The sequence below is a fragment of the Zeus faber genome (genome assembly GCF_960531495.2).
Source record: "Zeus faber genome assembly, chromosome: 14".
Lineage (NCBI taxonomy): Eukaryota > Metazoa > Chordata > Actinopteri > Zeiformes > Zeidae > Zeus > Zeus faber.
In genome coordinates, this window is record NC_137200.1 from 26,966,982 (window position 1) to 26,989,838 (window position 22,857).

At 47.3% G+C, this 22,857-nt stretch overlaps 1 protein-coding gene across 2 annotated transcripts in view; it reads right to left on the reverse strand.

The window, feature by feature from the left end:
• Positions 1–324: 324 nt before the first annotated feature.
• LOC307240470 (serine/threonine-protein kinase PAK 3) overlaps positions 325–22,857 on the reverse strand; it is a 30,510-nt gene continuing 7,977 nt past the window's right edge. Inside the window, exons 2-16 of one of the 2 annotated variants that reach the window (XM_080014261.1) lie at positions 18,062–18,255; positions 17,836–17,936; positions 17,050–17,203; positions 16,907–16,944; positions 14,335–14,397; positions 12,895–13,050; positions 12,537–12,711; positions 11,950–12,013; positions 9,900–9,948; positions 9,660–9,772; positions 8,792–8,909; positions 8,516–8,615; positions 6,930–7,126; positions 5,771–5,908; positions 325–3,514 (exon numbers count right to left, since the gene is read on the reverse strand). In XM_080014261.1, the coding sequence (XP_079870387.1) occupies positions 3,425–3,514; positions 5,771–5,908; positions 6,930–7,126; positions 8,516–8,615; positions 8,792–8,909; positions 9,660–9,772; positions 9,900–9,948; positions 11,950–12,013; positions 12,537–12,711; positions 12,895–13,050; positions 14,335–14,397; positions 16,907–16,944; positions 17,050–17,203; positions 17,836–17,936; positions 18,062–18,233 (1,728 nt within the window). In that variant the 5' untranslated portion in view covers positions 18,234–18,255 and the 3' untranslated portion in view covers positions 325–3,424. Of the gene's footprint in view, positions 3,515–5,770; positions 5,909–6,929; positions 7,127–8,515; positions 8,616–8,791; positions 8,910–9,659; positions 9,773–9,899; positions 9,949–11,949; positions 12,014–12,536; positions 12,712–12,894; positions 13,096–14,334; positions 14,398–16,906; positions 16,945–17,049; positions 17,204–17,835; positions 17,937–18,061; positions 18,256–22,857 lie in introns of both variants that reach the window. The other variant, XM_080014260.1, reaches the window with a different exon arrangement.

The window sequence follows — 22,857 nt, forward strand, 5'->3', positions numbered from 1 at the left end:
TTTTTTTTTTTTCTTTTAATGTCTTTTTTTTTTCTTCCTCTTTTCAGCCTCCAGGGTGCAAAACACTTATAGATACGTACCACATAGCAACCTGAATACTGTCATCTTAAGTTACATCATTCTGGAAAAAGAAGGGAGTCGTCGCACACCCCCCCCCCCAGCCGCCGTATTTACATACATACATACATACGTTTTCTAACAATCTTACCCTAATTCAAAGATGAAATACAATTTACAGGTTGTTTTTTGGTTTTTTTTTTTTTTTCCCATGCATGAATTCTGCCACATCCCCCGCCCACCCACTCCCCCAAACATGAAAACACACACACGCACGCACACGCTGAAAATGCCCAACTAAGCTATCAAACGGACACGGTTTTCGTAGCTTGACTTATTTACATCGAGAGGGGGAACCGCCGCTTATAAGGGATGACGCGGGGGCAACGGAACCCTCCACTCGTTCGCTCCTTCGCCGCCCTTCAAGACAAACTACAATCGTTAAAAAAATATAAAATAAAAAATGGCACCCGTCACTCGAAGAGCCCTCCTCCTCCCAGGAAATGACCGACGAAGCAACATGACACACAAGTGACATTCTCTCGCAGTCAGTCCCACGACCCAGGGGAACACGGACGGAAGGCAGGGTGGACGGACGCCCGCCGCTCACAGCGGGGGGGCCACCGGAGGACCAGCGGCATCTCGAAGGCTGCGACCGGGGGGGGAGGCCTCGCTACGGATTCTATGTCGTGGGTACGGGCGGGGCCGGGCACATCTTCTGGCTGTACCATCCCAGCCGCAAAGATGGCTTAGGTAAGGGGGGAGGGGTTAGCGGTAACAGGCACAATATACGTTTTCTTGTTTTGGCTCAATAGAGGGATATTCCCAAATTATTTTTTATTCTTCGCGTTCTGTCTATCTTTCCCAGATTTAGACGAGAAGTTCGATACCAATTTCATCTCTGTGTGTCCGGTACAGAGGCAGCGACGGGCTGCATGCTAACTGTGTTAGCTCAATGCATGGCCGCAGGTGGAATCGACTAGCCTAGCCTTTTTTTTTTTTTTTAACCATTTCTTTTTTATGCTTGAATTTTTATTCGTCATCAAGAGAAGAAGCTGAAATAACACGGCGCTGGAGACGCTGGAAGCAGTATTTCCCCGAAAGAGACAAAAAGTGCCCCAGTGTCCATTTAGGAGCTGCTGACGAAGCCACGTCACCACGCGGCGCTCGCTCTGGTTGCTATGGAAACAGTAACAAGTATAACAGCTATAACGAACTGTGCTCATTTGAGACAGGTAAATAAATACCAAATGTGCGTGGAAGGAAATTAGAAACAAATTCGTCAGCGCTCGCGAGGGCTGACGAATTGCTTTGATCAATTCAATCATCAGTTTGGTGACGTGGGGATTATGGGCTGTATTGTTTTGATACCGATCAGAACAAACTACAAGCAGACGACGCGAGAGTAGATTAAAAGCCCTACGCCTGCAGCGGGTCATGGCAAGTTATTTTTCTGCTTTCCCTGTAAGTGTGGTACTTCGGGGCGCTACTTCGCTTGATGGGGGCGGTAGCTCAGGAGGTAGAGCTGGTCGTCTAGTAATCTAAACGTTCCTGGTTGGATCCCAGGCTCCTCCTGCTAGCATGCTGTAGTGTCCTTGAGCAAGACACTTAACCCCTAATTGCTCCTGATGGCTGCGTCCGTCGGTGTTTGAATAATTGTAAGTCGCTTTGGATAAAAGCGTCTGCTAAATGACTAAATGTAAATGTGATGTACTTTGTTGTTTCCCGACAAACGCCGCTCGGGCCCCCCACACGCTCGGCCGGCGTGAAGCCCGAAGAGCGGAGGCAGCGTTTTGGGGGACGGCCGCCCGCGTTCTAAGGTTCGAAACACAAACAAAATCGTCGTCAACGGCGACGACAGCGACACGAGCGAGTGGCGACATGAGATAACCGCAACGAACTGAGCCCGGTCCGGTCAGCGAGTCGCCAGCCCCGCCACGGCGCTGCCGCCGAATCGAGCGCCCTTCAAGTTCGTCGACGGCAGTCGCCCGGAGTCGGGGGCGAGCTTGAGTGCCTTTGCGCCGCGCCACCGTTTGGCTTTTGTCGCGTTTGTTTCGTTTGGGTTCGTCCTCTTTGCGTCTTTCAAAAGGGATTTGATGCAGAAACAAAAAAACAAAACAAATAAAACGTACGCTTATCCCCCAATTATCACGCGCTTTTGTCGCGACCAAATGTAAAACAAAAACGCATCACGCTGGATAACGACTAAAGTCAGATGGCGATCCATATCTTTTGGAAGTGTGGGCTTGGGCACGCATGCGTCTAAAAACATCTCTGCAGCCTCATTTGTCCATAAAATAACAAATAAATAACAATATAACTCTGGACACTTTCTAACCAATGTGTACGATCCATCGTCGTGTGTTGATTAGTATTGCAGGTTCTGGTCGGTTTGGATATCAAGGGAATTACCGTCCCCTATAATTAAAAAACAAAACAAAACAAAATAAAACAAAAAACCCCTAAAAAAACGATTCAATCCAATGTTTTCAATGATTCCAGGCAACGTGGATGATATCTTTGCTGGGACGTTGGTGTGAAAGCGGTAGAAGACACGGACAGAGTGAGGAGGTTTTACCATCAACGACTCAAAGAAACCTCCAAGTTCATCTGAAATATATTGGCGCAGACGCACGCGCACGCGCACACGCACACACACACACACACACACACACACACACACACACACACACACACACCAGCTTGGGACGTGAGAATCTTCAGAGGAGTCGCAGTCATGCAGGCAAAATTGTTCAGAGTCTGTCTCTCTCTGTCTGTCTGTCTCTCTCTGTCTGTCTCTCTCTCTCTTTACTGCAGCTTCAGCGCGTGCACGTCTTCAGGAGCGACCCGAAGGAGGAGGAGGAAGAGGATGGAAACCAAGTCCAGCGGGGGACGGGAAAAGGGATCCGACTATCTCGGTTCCAGGAGTTCCTCCATCTTGAAGTGTGCCCAAAAGAAGCAGACTTTCTTTTACGTACGTCGTCGGTTTGTCTTTTTTCCTCCACGCTTTTTTTGGATTTGGGGGGGACGGGGGCGGTGTGTCCGGAAACGGGACGTCTGGGACGACGAGAGCAGGACGCTGTGGACAAATGTAAACACACACACACACACACACACACACCGTAACATCTCTGCGGGAGGAGTCCGTCCTTCACACGAGGCTTGGGGTCACCTTGTCCTTGCGCTCAAGGTCACGTGGAAACCCCCTTGTGCTGTCACCGTTGACACACACACACACACACACACACACACACACACACACACACACACACACACACACACACACACACACACACACACACACACACACACACACACACACACACACACGAGAGGCCAGGTCTGAGCTTTGGGCGTGGGGCGCGCTCTAGCGGCTGCTGTTCTTTATGGCTTCCTTGGCGGCTACAATCAGGGGCGTCAGGCTGGACAGAGGCTTCGCCAACTTCAGGAAGGAATGCTGCGGAGGAGAGGAAGAAAAAAAAAAAAAAAAAGAAAAACAACAACAACCGTAATTAAAGAAATTGCCGCCATACATTATTAGGCTTAAAAACTTTAGGCTTATTTATTTTTTGTCTACTTTATTTTAGGCTTATATGCAATGTTTTTGTCATTAGGATTACTGTACATGACCATTTCTTATCTTTATGGTTCACTTTTTTCATTAGTTGTGGACGGGCAGACAGACAGACGGGCAGACAGACAGACAGATAGACGGGCAGGCAGACAAACAGATCAGGAGGGATGGGGAGGTGGAATCTGAAGCGCTGGTCTCTGAGAGCCAGGAAAAAAAAAACAAACAAAAAAAAAAACTGCTTTAGATTGTACGTGCGTTGCAGCCTGTCAAACAGAAGATTTCCAGCCGGCGGACATGACAGATGTTGCTCTTTTCACCGTTTGGCTCTGTCATGTCCGCCGGCTGGAAACCGCCCTCTCTTTGACAGGCTGCAGTGCAATTCAAACGGAGCTAAGCTTCGTCCGGCTGCGGGGGGCGGAGCTGCGGTGGGTGACGCTGCAGCGTCGCTGGGCCGTGTTGAGCGAGCGTGCAGGCTGAGCTGAGCTAAGAGAGACCATGTTGAATGCATCCAGCAAAGAGTTTATGAGAAGGCATATGATAATTGCACGTTAGTATGGATAATAGCAAACATTCAAATACATTTACTGTGCACAGAATATATTTGTCTGCTCAAATGATATATGTGCTTGCAAAATATATTTTTCTGCGCTCAAAACCTGCCATTCTCTCTGGAATGAGGCACAGATATAACGGCATACATGTGTGAATAGTGAAAATCACTAGCGGTGCCGGAGAGATTATCCATCCAAAGATTATCCATCCAAAGATTATCCATCTCTATCTCTTGTTCCTACCAAGGCTGCAAGGAATCTTGGTGTCATTATTGATGACCAACTGACATTCTCGGACCATGTTGCTGCTGTCTCCCGGTCCTTCCGCTTCGCACTACTCAACATCCGAAAAGTCAGGCCGTACCTGACCCAATATGCCACTCAACTGCTGGTACAAACCTTGGTGATGTCCCGTCTCGACTACTGCAACGCCCTCTTAACAGGCTTGCCGGCCTGTGCGGTGAAGCCACTACAGATGATACAGAATGCGGCGGCGCGACTGGTGTTCAACCAGCCAAAGAGGGCACAGGTGACTCCGCTGCTCATCGAGCTCCACTGGTTACCTGTAGCCGCTCGCATCAAGTTCAAGTCTCTGATGCTGGCCTACAGAGTGATTGCTGGGAATGCTCCCGCCTACTTAAATGCTCTTGTAAGAGCACATGTTGCCCCCCGGATGCTGCGCTCGTCAAATGAGCGTCGCCTGGCTCTGCCGGCCATACAGCCACGGCAATCCAGGCTATTCTCATTTGTAGTTCCACGTTGGTGGAACGAGCTGCCAAAAATGACCAGAGCAGGGACCTCCCTCTCTGTCTTTAAGAAGCACTTGAAGACCCAGCTCTTCAGTGAGTACCTCCTGTCCTAACCTACAATTACTTAGCACTACCTAGCAGTATTTATTGTTACACGAATGTTGTTGTTACACTAATCTCTTTCCCAATGTAGCTTGAATGTTATTCTCCCTTGTAAGTCGCTTTGAATAAAAGCGTCTGCTAAATGACTAAATGTAAATGTAATCCCAGTAATTTACCAGGAACTATGTGTGAAAGGGGCGACAGACAGACAGACAGACAGACAGACAGACAGACAGACAGACAGACAGACAGACAGACAGACAGACAGACAGACAGACAGATAGATAGATAGATAGATAGATAGATAGATAGATAGATAGATAGATAGATAGATAGATAGATAGATAGATAGATAGATAGATAGGCAGGTAGATACTTTAATCATCATATTTGAATTTATGAATTGACATTCTTTTTCTCAGTAATCCAAGAGATAAAAGTAAGTCAAGAGGGTAGGAACGCAATATACACAAAAACAAATACATACACAATAAGTCAGGATTTGAAAAATAAGTAAGGAGATAAATCAAACTAGGCATGGGTAACACATATTTGTGTCAAACTTACTTTTTTGGTATTCATTTAATATTTTAATATTATATTAATTCCATATTATAGCAACAAGGCTTCAGCCTTTCAAAATGGAATTTAAATAAAAAATTAAATGACAAATCCCGACCCAAAATGTGAGCTCATCATCATCAGGACAGTGGTCAGGGGTCATGTGGAATAAGCACCTGGAGCAGCTCCTTGGCCGAGCCCCTGCGGTCCACATCCATCTCCAGGCAGCGGTTGAGGAAGTCTCTGAAGACGGACGACAGCCTCTCCGGGTTCTGCAGCTCCGGGGTCCCGTTGGTGGCAATCAGGTACAGAGCCTGCGGGGGGGGGGCACTTTGTTATGATAACGTATATTAAAAACAAAAAAGGTATTTTTTTTATCATTTAAATATTAATTGTGCAATATCACAATACTGTGCAAAACATACACACTTATCATCTAGGCCGGTGGTATTCAAAATGTGTGGCTTGTCCCCCCCCCTAGTGGAGCGTGGCGGAATTGCAAAAGGGGCGCAAGAAAATGAAGATAAAATTAAAACTAAAAAGAAGGCCTTCAAGATATAGTTATTAAGAACTAATTTGACATGACTCATTCAATGTCATGAAATATGTTTAAAGTTTCAAAATGTAATAGGATAATAGTTTAAGCTTAAAATAATAGAATTTGTTCATATTTTCATTTATTTTCATTATTTGTTGTCATTATGATTATTATTTTTTTATTTGTTGCGCACCTTTCTGCCCGTTAGCCTGTGCGAATATAAAAACGTGACTACTCAACCTGGTTTACTATAAACTACATTTGTCGCATATGGTACATTTTTTTGGTACTTTTTTGGGGGGTGGGCATTCAACTTTTGAAAACCTAGGGGGAGGGCCACGGCAGGAAAAGTTTAAACAACACTGATCTGGAGTAATATACACTGTCTCATAATTAACGTCACATACAGTATGCAAATAAAAACAAACAGTGGACATGAAATAATGGCCAAGATTTTATATCGTATTTAGAGGTATTTTGTCAAATACAAGATATTGCCAAATATGATATGATGAAAATTGTGGATTCCCTCATCAGTTCCTTAGAGTCGGGGGTGGAAGAGGAGAGACCCTTGTCCCTCTCTTCTGAATGAACAACTGATGTAGATGTTGTCTGCCACCACCGGTGTCATTGTGGATTCCCTCAATTCTCCAGTTAATCTTTATTATATCAAATATAAAAAAATAATCTATTTTTGTCAAAATGCTGCACGAGCGGAAACATTTCCAGGAGTAAGGCCGCTGTGAATGAGAACCCCCTCGCAGTGCGGAGGCTGCGGTGAGGCTCCTGGTCCCTACCCTGAGTGGGTTTTCGTTCAGATAGGGCGGCTCTCCTTCCACCATCTCAATGGCCATGATGCCCAGGGACCAGATGTCCACCTTGGGCCCGTAGGCCTTCCTGGTCACCACCTCTGGAGCCATCCAGTACGGGGTGCCCACCATCGTGCTGCGCTTGTTCTGCTCCGGAGTGATCTGGGCACAGAAGCCAAAGTCCGCTGCAGACAAAGGAGTGTTTCATGTTAAAGCATTTATTATTATTAGCATCATTATTATTATTATTATTATTAATAATAATATTAATATTATTATTACTCTAATATCATCCTCATAATTATTATTATTATTATTATTATTAGTAGTAGTACTAGTAGTAGTAGTAGTAGTAGTAGTAGTAGTAGTAGTATTACTATTATTGTTATTATTGTTATTATTATTAATAATAATAATAATCATCATCATCTTTATTTGCATAGCACCTTTCATACACCACATGAAACTCTGGTCATGTATTTTACATTTGCAGAAGGAAATCAAATCAAATAAATAAATAAAAAGCAACCAAGCAAAATGCATTTCTCAATTTGGACGGACGTTGCAGGATCACGATCATTCTGCAAATGATTTTCGATCGTTATTTCTCTCAAATTATCGGTCTAATATTATTAGTCTTCAACCGCTGAACCAAGCCATTCATTACCTAATTGGTCCCACATGGGTCAGTTTACTTAGCGGAGGTCGTCCTTTCTCGAGAGTTGCAGCTAAAGTTACCATCGAAAGCCCAGCGCCGTGAAATTGTGAACTTCTTAAATTTTGGTAAACTGGTCTATTTCCTGTACTGGCAACATGACACGTGGACACACCATGAGATGTACAATATTTTCAACTTGAGGAAGCACAATTACAAGACGCCAGACCAGAAAATAGGGTTGTTGGAGTTGAAAGTGAAATGATGGAACTTCGTGCTCATGTGATGTAGAGGAAATACACATGAGGGCAGTTTGGTGGACAGAGATTAGGCCTAATGTTAAGACTAAACCACACTTTTAATAAATTCAGCTTGAATAAATAACATATAATAATATATTAAAATATAATAATTAATTTTATTTACTAAATTCACTAACTTAAATGACCTTCCTGTCATGGTTCAAAATAAACTCCTCCTAGTCCTGGTTTAAAAAAACCTGATTTCCCAGCAGGAAGATTAGAGCTAATCCAGGTCTAAGCGAAAGTTTAAATTCAATCTCTGGATGAATGGGCGTGGCCTCCGGCTGGACATTGACGAAAAGGATGATCTGGACCGAGACCAGCACCAGGACCAGACAGAAGGAGCTGACTAGTCCTTCATCACCTCAGCCACTCCCAAGTCTCCAGCTAATTCATCTGGAAATCAGCAACGTCCCAGAAAGACATTTTTGAATTGTGGATGAATTCAAGTAGGATTATTTTAGTCCTGATTCAGATGAAACCCTGTCCTCGAAAACCGCCCCCAATATGTCCGTAAGCAACCGGCACAGTCAGAAATACACCGAGGCGCCGCAGAAATGCCCATTTCGCTAAAAGGCCGGTAGAGCGGGCGTCGTCGGGAGTTAAAAAGGACTCACTGAGCTTGACGGAGCCGTCCATGCCGAGGAGGATGTTGTCACTCTTGATGTCTCTGTGGATCACCTGGTTGGAGTGCAGGAAGTCCAGAGCTTGGAGACACTGAGCGAAAGGAAAACGTTTCGTCAACGCACGCACACACACACGCACATACGCGCACAAACCTCCCGCCAAACAACTCTGCACGCTCTGGGCGCCGAGTCAAGGTGACGGCTGAATTCACCGCACTCATTAGTATGCGCGTGCGCCGGCGTTTTTCCCGGGACTCGGCGGCTCACCTCCCGGCACACGGCGGCGATCTGGCCTTCGTCCATGCACGTCTCCGTCACCACGTCCGTCAGCGAGCCGCCGGCCAGGTACTCCATCACCACCCACAGCTCGTCCCCCACCAGGTAGCTACGAGAGAGGGGGAGGGAGGATGAGTCATGAGGTTCACCAAGGTCTTACTCAGTCTGACTCAAGATGCTTCTCCCACTCCTAGGACGCCTCTGACACAGAGAAAGTGTCTGAACATCTGAATAAGTCGTGCGTGTGGCGGGCGGCAGGTTCGCTTCGAACGCTACCATCCAGAGGCAATAAAAAAAAAAAAACATTTTGCGCCCCTTTGAGCTATACTATATACTGGACAGCAAGACAACTATCCCCTGCTCAACAAGAATTTGGGATGATCGCCAAATTTACTCAGCAATACACAAACGATGAAATGGAGAAATGAACGGTCCGATAACAAAATGATCGGAGAACATTATCACGAATGACACTACATGAACGAATATTAAATATATTTATGTGGTCAAGTATGAAAATACGAACATCAGGAAAATGCGTCATTAATGGAATAACCCTAAATGATAGAATAAACGGATAAACTGAAGACAAGATAGGATAACATAACGATCACTTCTAAATTTAATTTAAGGAAATTTAGGGGTGGGGAGTTGCACTAGCACTCAGCCACCAGCGGCGGCGCCAAAAACAGCTTTTATGAAGATTAACGTCACTTAGTGACAGATCCTTAAGAAATCTTAACTGGGGAAGTAACAATAACAGAGAAATAGAATCATCTCTTTTTATTTGTTTATTTTAGGAACAGGTTATAAATACAGCGTGTATAGACTAGAACCAGTGTTTTGTCGAGGGACCGACCTGTCCAAGTAGTTGACTATATTAGAGTTTTTATTTTCCCTCATCACCAGGATCTCATTGATGATCAGCTCCTTCTTCGGCTGCTGCTGCAGGTTCATCTGTTTGATGGCCACCTGGAAGAAGAGCGGGCCACGGGTCACATTTCTCAAAAAACAAACAAACAAAAAAAAAACGTGGGGGGAAAGCTACGGACAGAAAGATAAAGGATGCGGTCGTTCGAGGGGAAATAAAAGCTCCGACCTCCTGCCCGGTGGCGATGTCGATAGCAGTGTACACGGTGCCGGACGCTCTGGGAAAAGACAAAAACACAGGCAAGATCCCATCAACGCTAAAGCACAATTCTTTCAACAAACGTTTTCAAATGTCGTGCGAAATCAGCCGATGTGAATTCCAAGACGTCGGGGCCTTTTGGACCGTTGACCAGTGCATTAAAGGAAAAATATGGTGCTTTTTTTTTTTTACCCTAAGACTTGATCCATTTCAAAGATTATGATGAATCTAACTGAAAAAAATTATATATATATATAAAAAAAATATATAATAATTTTATATATATATATATATATATATATATATATATATTTAAGTAAAAAAATACTGGCGTAACCCTTAAATAAATAATAGTTGTTATTTTAAATGTGTTTTTCTACCTCTCCTATTGTCATTTTCTATGAGTAAAACAGACTGAAGAGGCCTTGCTGTTGAGGTTTCACCAAGAAAAACAAACATGTTTTATGCAACTATTCAGTGAGACGGTGCTCTCTGATGACAGCCAGAGGCCGATTTGTAAAATAAACAAAATAAATAAATAAATGCTGATAAAAGTGACGAATGCAGGAATTCATTGCAACCTAAAAGCTGCTACAAGGGCCTAAGACAAAATAACCCGTCTTAACTACGAACGGAAAGAGCTTCGTCATCATACCTTCGTTCTCGGTTAATTCCCGTTTGTAAATTCATAAGGACGCAATTTATTCAAAGATCCTTCGCTCAACTCCAGAGAGCGCGGATTGAACGTCAGCATCTTATTAATGAGAAGCTGATGTAGTGTAATGTCATGAAACGCTGTCGGAAGGAAAGAAGGAGCCGGAGCATTTGATTGTGATCATTTTTTCAGCCGCTAAGACTTTATAAGATAAGCATCAGTGTCTGACGGAGCAAGGCATAAAAAGTAAATGTGATAGAATGTGATGTAACCTGATCACAAGGAACGACGGTGATCCCTCACGCTCTAAATGAATGAGTGAGTAGAATAGTTTCCTTTTTTCTATTCCATGCATTTAGCTTGGATTGCATGCATTTATTTTTTGATTGGCTTCTCTTAATGTGAAGCACTTTGAGTTGCACCTCAGTTATGAAAGGTGCTATACAAATAAATATTATTATAAATAATAAATGTGTTATTTATTTTATTATATAATAAGACGTTTCTCTTTTTTTTCCCTACTCACACAATAATTGAGGAAGAACTCAAATCATGCTTTCCCACAACGCCAAAAGCATCCAACAGCCTCGTATTTACAGCCACTATCCCTGCTCTCACCTTGCGTACAGATTTTTTATTTGTATTTTTTTTTATTTGTATTTTATTTTTTTTTAGGGATGTGAAGAGCGCCATTCCGTCCCCTGAACGAACGGCGACCCATCGTGCGGCGCGAGGCACACTGGTCATTACCATACAGTATGTTTGCGTTTAATCGCTGAAATGTCATTTGCACCCAATTACTGTCACGCTAATGGGCGCCGCAGACGGCGGGCGAGTGACATTGTGGCTCTTTATTCGTCGCGCGTGGCGCCCGGGACACGTCGTCCGTCGGGGCCCCCGACGGCCCCCCCTCGGCGAATTTAGGCTCCGACCCTCCCCTCCGCGGCGCTCGCGGATAACGAAGGAGATTCGCCTCCCGTTCGGACCGAGCCTAAAGACTCGGGAGACGCCGCCGCCGGAGGTGAGGCGACTCCGCCGCGGGCCCCCGGCGATACGGGCAGCACACTGTAGAGGTTTCTCCGTTTGTTCCGCTGTAGTACACGCAGTTGGAGGAGGAGGACAGGCAGCAAGCAGCCTTAAAAGGAAGCCTGAGAGAGAGGGGGGGGGGGGGGGGGGGGGTGAATAGCATGCTGATCTAATCTGGCCCGGGGCCATTTCTGGATAAGGTTCTCATTTCCTCTCCACGTCTCTCTCTCTCTCTCTCTCTCTCTCTCTGGCCACCCCTCCTCCGGCCCGGAGAGCCCGGCTCCGCTCGGCAACGCCGCCGGTGGGTTTGCGGCAGCGGGGGGTGGGGGGTAGACTTACCCTTGTCCTATTTTCTCGAAGCGCGTGTACTTTTTCTTCGGGTCCCCCACGCTCACGATGCTCCCTGGATGGAGGCAAAGCACCAGAAACACCACGCTTTAGATGGAGTATTGGAGCTGCGTACATACTGTATATCAACATCTCTCTTTGTGTGTGTTTGTTTTTGTTTTTTTAATCTCCGCTTCGGGCGAAAATATTCCCAGGCGCAAAAGCCTGCCGATCTCGCCCCGCGTTCTTTCATTCGGGGCTGAGGATGCAAACAAGATCCCTCCAGGTATTAATCAGTCTTGCTACCCGTCTGTCTGTCTGCCTGCCTGTCTGCCTGCCTGTCTGTCTGTCTCTCTCTCTCTCTCTCTCTCTCTCTCTCATTCGGGCAGAATGGCTTTGAAAGCTCGGTCGTCTCGGCAGAACACTGAGGAAACACCTCTGCAGCAGACAGAGCCAGAGGTAAAAAAAAGTCTTTATCGGGTGGGAATTCTGTGTACCAGGATTCTGGGAGCACAAGCAAACTACGCGAGCTGGGGGTGTTTTGCTCTCAAATATCTGGACACGCACGCACACGACAAATGGACTCGGACTGCACGTACTGAGGCGCTCCAGAATCTCCTCGTCCGTCATTTTGGACTTCTTCCTCTGGCGGTCGGTGTGGCGGTACATGGTGTTGGACGTGTTCTCCGGCTGGACCTGGGACTCCGGGGGAGTCACCACCTCTTTTACGGGGGTGGGAGGCTTCATCGGCTCCATCACGGAGCGCGTATAAATCTGAAGGGGCGAGAAAACGTAAAAAATATAAATAAATCACGAAATGCAATTGCAGTATATAGAATGCAGTATATATACCTATATATAGACGAATGTTTGTACGTATATGTATGTCAGGGAGTAAACAAGCTGCAGGACGAGCCGACGCCTCGCAGGTCACCCCCCCGGGCGAGGCGGACTCACAGATTTAGTGTGCTCGGGGCGTGGCGCGATGACGGGTGGCAACTCATCCTCCTCCTCCTCCTCCTCTTCCTCCTCCTCCTCCTCCTCGTCCTCCTCGTCCTCCTCCTCGGACACGGGCGGAGCGATGGGCGGCTCCGAGGAGGAGGTTTTGGCACCCTGGAGGGTAGAGGGGGTCAGTCGGGAGCCCTGAGCGGGGTGACACTGTGGAGTGGAAAGGCGTACGCGCACAGCCCCAACATGAAGTAGACCGTGAAGTAGAATTCTCGCCAAGACATGTCCTGCACTCTCACACGAGACATCCAGGACTTTGAACCAAACAATACAAATGATCAAAGAGAAACATTCTGGGAAAGCTGAGATCCAAAGGAGACCAGCTTTCCCTGCGAGGGTTTGTTTAGCTGTTTGACTTCCGAGTCCTTCAAATGCATAACAGAGTAGCCGTGTTCTTGCTTGCCACACTGGTCTCGTCCAGCATTTGTTTTAATGCACTGACAGCTGCATTCCGACATTATCAGGTGACCAAAAAAGGTCAAAACATCAGGGGGGAAACGGCGCATTTAAGCGGAGCAAAGGAGGAACGTGAGGAGTGAGCGAAAGGTGCGAGTCAGTGCGGTTTAGCCGCAGAAGAGCGGGCCGGTTCTGGCCCGGATGAGGATGAAAGTCGGGGTATAAAAAAAACAAAAACAAAACAAAACAGCCTTTGGGAGTTTATTGACTTATAAGGGCAAGCACGCCGCAACACTGCAGTGATATGCAGTGTCACGATGCGCTTCACGCCGGAGGAAAAATGTATTATGTCGAAAGCGCAGCCTTGTGGTTCCCCCCCCCGTCCAAAAACTCCGCTTGCCTTGGATCATCTTCCTCTTATGGGATGGAAACATTTTGATCCATTCCCAGTAGTCATGCATAAATGAAGCAGCGCAGCTTAGTTCTAGTGATTAAGGCAAAAGCGCCAAGCCGCCGGGCCGGGCCGGGCCCCCGCGAGGCTGAGGACCGGGCGCCAGGGGCCCACCTTCCAAAACGGAGCCGTGCAGAAGCAGGCGGCTCACTGACCATGCGCATCAGCCTGGCAGGGGACACCGGCCCATGCACGCACTGTTTACAGTCTTTCAAACCCTTTCACATGCCGGGTGACGTTTGGTTTCGCTTGCCCCCGCAATATAACTGGTCAAATTGACGTTTGGACGCGGAGCACGAGAACATCCCCTTAAATCGTTCGACCCGATTCAACCTTTGGCGTAAAAAAAAAGAAAAAAAAAAAAGATAGATAAATAAATAAATAAACAAATAAAAAGATAGATAAATAACTAAATAAACAAACAAAATACCGTCTGGAATATCTGGTGTGAAACAGTCAAATAAAGGCGCCGGGGCGGGGAGGAATTCAGCGCGAGCCGATGCAGAGGTGAAGCAGGGGGAGGGCGACGTGGATTCATTTACCTTGTCGAATAATGCGCTGCAGGTTCTAAGGCTGACCGGGGGCCCAGACGACATCAGCCGGTTCTGAATGTGAAGGTTGGAAAACGGGAGGAAACAAAACCACACAGCAGAGGAAGGTGAATGGGCTTAGGGAAAAGGGTTAGGGTCTTCTTCTGCTTCCACCTCATCGCTATTCTCATCAGTTCACTTAAGTGACGGGTCGCACTGCATATGACATGTATCTGCGTTCACGCAACGACACAAAGGAAAACTTAGTTATCAAGCTTAGTTCGTTATTAGTTCAGCTCTAAAAACGGGATTTGTCAAATATACTGTAACTTACAATCTACACATTGGTGACAAGTTAGACCCGTACAGCTCTTCCTTATAAGGCGCGACTCAACTGACTGTCAGTTTCGGCGTCAGCCACTATTTGCTTTTTAATTATTGAAAGGCTGTTTGCCTAGAAACACAAGTCTCTCAAGTCTCATGTCTGAGTAATACGAAAACGGACGACAAATATTTACCGGAGAACAGAGGCGGGAAGCGTCTGCGTGGGGCCGCATTTGGCCCTTCTTTGTTTTTTGTCCCCCCCCTCTCAATGGCATATCCACACACGCCAAACCTTCCAATCACCCCGGAATCTCTGAAAATGACCGAATACGCGGCAAAGAAAAAACAGCCGACGTCGCGTCCCGATGAACGGCCGTCGCTGGAGAGAGCGCTTGACGGTCGCTGGAGAGGGGCCATCGATTAAGGCGCCGCAAAATACCACCAGCGGCGCCAATTATAGCCGGACGGCTCTGTACGGGACAAAGAGCGGGCGCAGCTCACCGACTGCCGCAACCTGAGCTCTGAGCACATAAACAAAAAAAAGATTTCCTAAAAAGAAAACAAAAAAACTTTCGCCGTCGGCAGAAGCGAATGTGTCCCCGCAAGGCGCCCGTCAGCGGATGGATTCCGGTCGTTACGTCTAACCGCACAGCGGAGCTCTGGAGGCAGAGCGGGTCGTCTAGTAAGCGCAAGGTGGCCGGTTCGATCCCCCGGCTCCTCCTGGTGGCGCGCTGATGTGTCCTTGAGGCAAGACGCTCCAACCCCCCCTAGCTGCTCCCCGGGCACCTCTACACGGCAGCCCACTGCTCCTAGACACGTCAGATACCAGGAGGGTAAACACAGAGATTGCAAATTGCTAATTTCCCCGTTGTGGGACTAATAAAGGTTTGTAAAAAAAACCTTTGCGGTGTTGGGGAGCCCCAACACCGCTAAGCACAGAAATTGTTTTTGATTGATTGGCGGTGACGACCGTTTGGGACACCTGGGCATTATTGGCCACTTTCCCATAATTCCCTTTGCCTACGACTCCGGTGCACGCTAACGTGGAGCCGGCCGCATTCAGTCACCATTGTGGCTTCACAAAGACCCGCTCCAGCCCCCGTCAAAGCCGCTCGCCGTGCGACTCGGCGAGGGGCCCTTTTTAGCAGGGGGGGGGGGAAGCCTGCACGTCCTAGTGAGTTCCGCCCCCGGGCGGAGGGCGCTCCACCGCATTCACCGCAACTGGGTTACGCGCGTTTGCCCAGCCGAGCGTGCTCTCGGCCGAGGCACTCGGAGCGTAGACCGCGCTGGCCGGGCCTGGCGTACGGGGCAGGTGCCGGGGAGGAGTTCCCGCTCCCGCATCTTTACGCACGGCAGCTCCGAACCAAGTTTCTATTATTTCCTTTTTTTTTTTAACTCTCTCTCTCTCTGTCTCTCTCTTCGGGATTTTGAGCCCGCTTCACACTGAACACGACAAACGACAAGAGCGGACCGGAAGTCCGTTCGCTGCCCTGGAGGGCGGGGATTGCGCACGTGAAAAGCTGCCACGCGCTGCGATGTGGAATTTCCGCATCGGCCCATTTTCTTATCAGACTTGGGTTTGAAACTAAGCAAATAGGTCGCGTACACAAAATAATGACGTGATCAACGTTGATGATTAACACTGGATGTCACCATATTCACTGTCACCATCAATGCCTTTTCACATCAGTCAATTGAGCAAATTATCATGTTTTGTTGCACTTTGCAAACGGCGTAGAAAGGAAATCTAAAACCCATTAGGGAACGCGGTAAACGCCACGCCCAGCGCATCCCCCCGCCGTTGCTCTCCCACTTTCTCCGCCGCATTTTGGGACGGCAAACACGGACGCGGTTCACCCCGCAGCCACCGGGGGGTGCACGTGCTTGGGCGCGCCGAGAGACAACGTGGTCACCGCGCTGCTCTATGCGCGGCGTACCGCGGGCCTCCCGGCCAAACGGCGCCGGGGGAGCCGTCGCTCGACTCCCGCTTTGAGGGAGGGCGCGGAGCGAAATGTGCCCGTCGAAATGAGAAAGGGGCCGAACTCAACCTCCCGGGGGGCGACTCACAAACGCCACTTTTGCGACACGCAGTCTGCTGGCCTCCAAACACTATCACATAACAGGACTTGCATAAAAATTCCTGATTTACCGACTGGTACCTGCCATTACTACAAACGTACCGAGCGTTTATTGACTTTTATTTTTGGGGGGGGGGTCATGCACTCGCAGAGAAAACATTCACTCATAATAGACAATTTACCAGATTGTTCGCCGCTATGTATCCATGGGCCGATTTGTCTGAAACGGGAGGAAAAACAAGAGAGAGAATAATTCCTGGGCTGCCCCCGGCACGGTGGCCCCCCCGGCGCAGCTTGTGCTCGGCGGTTTTCCAGCCCCCCGTACCTCCCGAGGTGAAGCTCATGTACTTCTGGTTGTTCACCGTCTCCTTGGAGTCGTAGAACTTGAGCACGTCCAGGACGGCCTGCGGGTTCTTCTTCTGCTCTAGCTTGGTGATGTTGGAGGTCTGGAGGAGCCGCGCCCACTGCTCCGGAATGCCCTGCGGGGGGGGGGGACGACACACGGAGCATCAAACTTCCAAGCGCGGGACGGTCGAGGCGCGACGGGTGAAATACGCGGATGTGCATTTCGTATTTTTTCGCCTTGGGCGCCCATGACCACTAGGCGCTGGGCCCTGTAAAAGTATGAGCATCTGCGAAAGAAAAATTATCAGAATTTGGGGGGGAAAAAAAAGAAAAAAGCAAAGAGGAAAAAAATTGATCGAATTTTGATCGCCCTCCGTGAGACTCTGGACGTAACGGGGACGGTCCAAAGTGGAAACCGCGATGGGGCCGGGCCACGTGGAGAAAACGCGATCGACGAATACATCGATATCGATAATTTGACAATATTGGGTGTGACTACCGGTGCGTTCACAAGATGTTTACACAAAGTGAATATTTGACCAAAAAAAAAAAAAAATTATAATAATAATCACGAGTAACGTGGACGTCATGACCAAGCAGAGGCCTTGATTAACATCCAGAACGGTCCATGAAGCACAGAAAATGGCATTATTTCGCTGTGACGGCGATAACCAAAACACAGGGATACGTCGCCGCACCTGAAACGGGGGGAATTTTCAACGCCACGACGCCAAACATCCAGACGGGCGACGCCGTGGAAACGTACCGTGAACTCTCCCGTGACGGCGTCGAAGCCGACGTGGATGGTGTGTTCAAAGTCCGAGGGCAGGGAGATCTCCGGACGCTCCTTCTCCTTCTTCTTGTTCGCTGCGGGCGGAAGGGAAAGGAGAGGAAAGAGAATCAGCGCACGCTTCCCCGAAAAAAACAAAAAACAAAAAAACAACAAAAATAAATAAAAATAAAATGGGGGGGGGGGGGAGACGGACACTCACTCTTGTCCCCGCCGGGGAAGATGGAGCGCAGGCGAACTTTTTTGTTCTTCTCTTCGGGAGCCATGGGGAGCGGTTTGGAGGCGTGGTTCAGCAACGAAGAGTCTCGGGAGCTGCTGTTCATTCTCAAGGGCGGGGCAGGCGGTTTCTCTTCAGCGTCGACACTATCAGACATCTTTAGCAGCGCTCACAGGGCCCTGCGGGGGGGGGGGGGGGGGGGGAGAGGAGAGAGGGGAGAGTTCAGCGTTGCCGCGCCGGTGGCCGTCTCCGGTCGGACACCGACAAAATTCCGACCCGTCCCATCGTTCGTGAATATTATGACCCGGCAGGCGGCGCGGCGTCGACTAGAACAGCAAGAACCGTCCGAGAAGTCCACGACATTTATGAACCTGTAATTTCGGTTCCCCCTAAGCTCTTTTACGGAATTTCCTGAAAAACTTCCCGAAAAATGGCCGAAAAAAAAGACAAAAAAAGACAGAACATTGAATCAGAAAAAGGCCTTAGGTTTCATTTCACTGGGCGATGACAGGTATCTGGCGTGGAAACAAAGACTTAAGAGCACGTAAGACTTGCTTCTAGCGGAGAGATCCGGCTCTTATTTGTTCCAGGGATGAGCTTCCAGGGGAAAGGCCCCCCCTGACCAGCAGCGCCGGGGGCAGCAGGAGAAAAGGCAAAGGCCACATCAAAGAGTGCACCGTGAATGCCGATCGGCCCTGTCGGGGTCCAGTAGTTACATGTGCACGGAACGGGTCGGTTCTGAGCTTGGGGTCTTCCCGAAGCCATGGTCCTTTCACCGTCGCGTCGAGTCAAACCGGGTCGGAATGCAGTGACTTCTGACTCCCAGTCCAGACAAAGAGAGTGCTAGTGAAGCCCGTCCTTGTGATAGCGGGACGGTTTTCCACGCGGTTCGCTGGGCCAGGGGGGTGGAGACGTGTTCGGGCGGTGGGGGCGACGCGGCAAAACGGCAACGGGGAGCCGGCAGGGGCAAAAGAATTTTCACATCGCTCACCCTCCCCGTCTCCCACCCAGCGATTCCACCTCCGCCCTTCGACTCCATCGCCCTGAGGCCCGGGCCCATCGTGTCACGTGAAGTTCAACATTCTGGGGGAAACGCGCCGCCTTCACTTCCCCAAAGGGCGTTTTGAATAAGTTCGACACATGAGCCCACAGCTAAAATGTACATTCTTTTTTTTTTTACGAGCAGCGGAGTTTAGAACGTATTTAGAACTCACCGTTCATTGGCGTCACAATATTTGTTTTTGACGAACGCCTCCATTTCCATGACTGGTGGACGACTTTTGGCGCTTTTAATAAAATACTCACGCACAAATATCTGAGAAACAATTAGTGGCGTGGATATCATAACCAAGCAGGTCGAGGTTGTCGATAAGAGCATCAACAGTCTGAAACATTATGCGGGGTGGGCATCCGATGAGTTCTCTGATGAGGTTAATTGATAATGTTGTATAAGACTATAAAGCATGACTGCATGATGTTTAGTTCCCCGTTTGTTGCGTGAGACCCATTTATATGTCCTGGAGCTAACGAATTATTAAAAAAAAAAAAAAAAAAAAAAAAAAAAAAAAAAAGGTCTGATGAAAAACATTCGCCATCATAATTTCTTTAAAAGCTTCTGAAATCATCAAACATTCATTATACCGAACGGCTCCCGAAAGAAGAAGCCGTTTTATTTTTGGAACATTACTTACATATTCTTTGCCTCTTATGTATCTTACAGCTATCAACCTTGGCGGAGCGCTCGATAACAAAAAGAATGATCCATCAAATCTCAGGATATAATGCTCCCGTGTAGACGAATGAAAGCACAAATATTATCATCCATTCCGATCATAAAAAAATAAAAATAAAATAAAAAAATGCTTGACGACACCAAGAACTGCTTCGCGGATTAGACTGAAAACAAATCATCAATTTAGAATCGGGACGCTCCTTTCATCTCAAGTGAACAACAAAATATTCGCCAATCGTCATTATATTAAAAACGAAGTCACGCAGACGTCGTTTGACAGGTTTGATTTAGAAAGCTCTCAAGGAGCAGTCGCGCTTCGTCACTAAGCAGATGGTGTTTTTACGCTTGGCGATGCGGTGAAATTAGTTTGTTCCGTGCACCAAAGTGGACTAGCGCTTCACCCCCACAAGGACAAGCAGTTTGCGCAATGTACATTTTGACTAAGCAAATTATTTGGATTGTGGGTTCTTTGCCGTTTATTCAGTAGACGAGCGTCATTTGCATGTTTGCTCTTGACTGACTGGCACCTTATGTTTACCATGTCTGACTGTATAATTAATAACCAAATTACAACTCAGAATGGCTCTAGCATGACCAGTGTTCCTGTAAAAAAACAGGAAATGAAATAAAATATCCCTATTTTCTTTTGGGACAAGTACGTCAGTCATGACAAAAATATAACCAAATTTCTTTTGCTTTCATGCCACACTTACAGACGAGACATATTTGAAAAAAGATCGGTAGAATTTTTGATATTATAGCTGAGCGGGTAGAGGCATTGGTAAGAACAGCTGCTAGAACAGTCAGAAAATGACATGACTTAACTGTAAGGCAGCCTTAAAGATAACGTTTGACTATACCACCATATTAAGAAGAGAAAATCACAGATCTCTAAGTCTCATATCACGATATTGATATTATAACGACATACAGTAAAATATTGCCCAGCCCTGCTGAGCAATATTCCACATAGTATTTAATGTCTTTCCATGTCTATCTTCATAAAAAAAAATCATTATATTGTGAAACACTATTTTGTAGCCCGATTTAATTAAGACAACAACATATAACCTTCTTTCCACGACAGGAGGTCTGATATATAGTCTTTTGGTTTGATACAACCAAATACTTCTTGTTACCATATCATTCAATGTGATGAACCTCTTTTGCATTCTTCAACCTGATTGTGAATCTAGAAGCAGATACGTTGATATATACATCGATATATCATGTAAAACTTTCTTTTTACATGATATGATTTTACATGATACACCCCCCGTCCCGCAAGCATCACTGTTCAGTCAAACTGATCCTCCTGAGAGGTTCTCGCTTCCCGTTATAGTTCCAGAAAAAAATCCCCAAAACAGCAAACAAATCCTCTTAAAATGGGGGATTATGCAACCCTGTATAAACTTTGCTGTTCACCAAAAATTGCATGCCAAAGCAACACGGAGTCTCGGGCAAATGCAATTATCGTGACATGCGAACGCAAAATGCAACAGAAAGCCCTCAAAGGGGGTGGAGGACGACACTGGTGAGGCCCAAGCCAGTTGGAGCTTCTGTCGACAGGATCGGCACGGAACGGGCATTTTGCGGAAGGAATCGCCACGTCAATCGCCCCAAACAATGTTTCCGAATTTCAGTAACAAATACAGTTATATTCGATATAGTCAGCCGTTTACACCGGTGCCACGGTTACGCCGCCACGGATCCCTCACAGCACGTACGAAGTTGATTCGGGAACCGGATCACGCAACACCGGTGAGACCTGACATCGGACAAACAGTCCGGAGCGAGCAGAGGGGAAATAATCCATAGTTGCGTCACAGAATAACGGCGGTGGAAGGCTCTGTGACTTTCAGCATTGGAGCCGTCCTTGCGCTTACAGCACAGAGAGAGGAGCTCCCGCCGGGTCTCTCAAAATGCCCACTTAGCGGACGGTACGGTTAATAATGCTGAGTACGATCGCGTTTTTTTTTTTTTTTTTTTTAATACACAGGCAGCTTAGACGGAGCGGACTGGACCACGCAGCCGAGGTGAAACACAGCAGACTGTGATTTTTCTCATGAGTGGACTCACACTCTGACTGATTACGCACTGGAGCGACCACAATGGCAAGGCACGGGCCAGGGCTGGGGGCTAATATCACATTCTATTTTTTTGACGAATACCTCGATGTCACTGATTTCACGATGTTTTGGAGATGACTATTGGTGCTTTCAATCAATAGGAATGCGGATGTTATGACCAAGCGGGTAGAGGCATTGGTTAGAACGGCCGGAACAGTCGACGAAGTTCAGAAAATTGCATTAATTTACTGTAAAGCGGCATTAAAACACAACACTTAACTACACCCACATATCAGCCAGCCCTGACAGGGGGGTTCCAAAGCTCTTTCTGGCCTGTGGGTGCTGGCCAGTCACTCTACACAGAGGTCCAGACGGCAGATCCAGGGAAGTCCAGATATCACTGGTTCTTCGGCCGCATAAAAACACTGACCTATTTCTAGGGCAGACTGGCAGCCCGGGCAGGCAGCACCGCGTCCCGGAACAAGCATCTCCTCTCCCTTCGCCGTAGATCGGCTACATTCTCAACATAACGATAAACATTAAACCCCGGGCATTTGTCTGTTTTAGCTGTGTGACACGGAGCTTAGACGAGGTATTTAGTGCGAGGCTAAAAAGGCATTTATTCTGTCTGCTTACACGTCTGACTCACCGTTCTGTTATTTGTAAATCGATAGTCTTGTCGTTTTTTGGTTTTGAGCGTGACCAGGCATGCCGATTATGGCAGGGCATTGTCGCCAATGTGAGACAACTAGATGTGGAATATATCGTGAGGATATCCTGATTCTCTCTGCTTGGCTGGACTCATTAGGTTAGTAGGTCTCAACAGAGACATGCGAATATACGAATATGTCAAAAGTCCTTTGTCAAATGTCTGTTTTACGACTGGATTTCATTTCCATCTCCCTTCATATTTTATTATTATACTTGTGTCCGTTGAGCACTTCATAAACTTTGGATTTGGAAACATGGCATCCTTATAA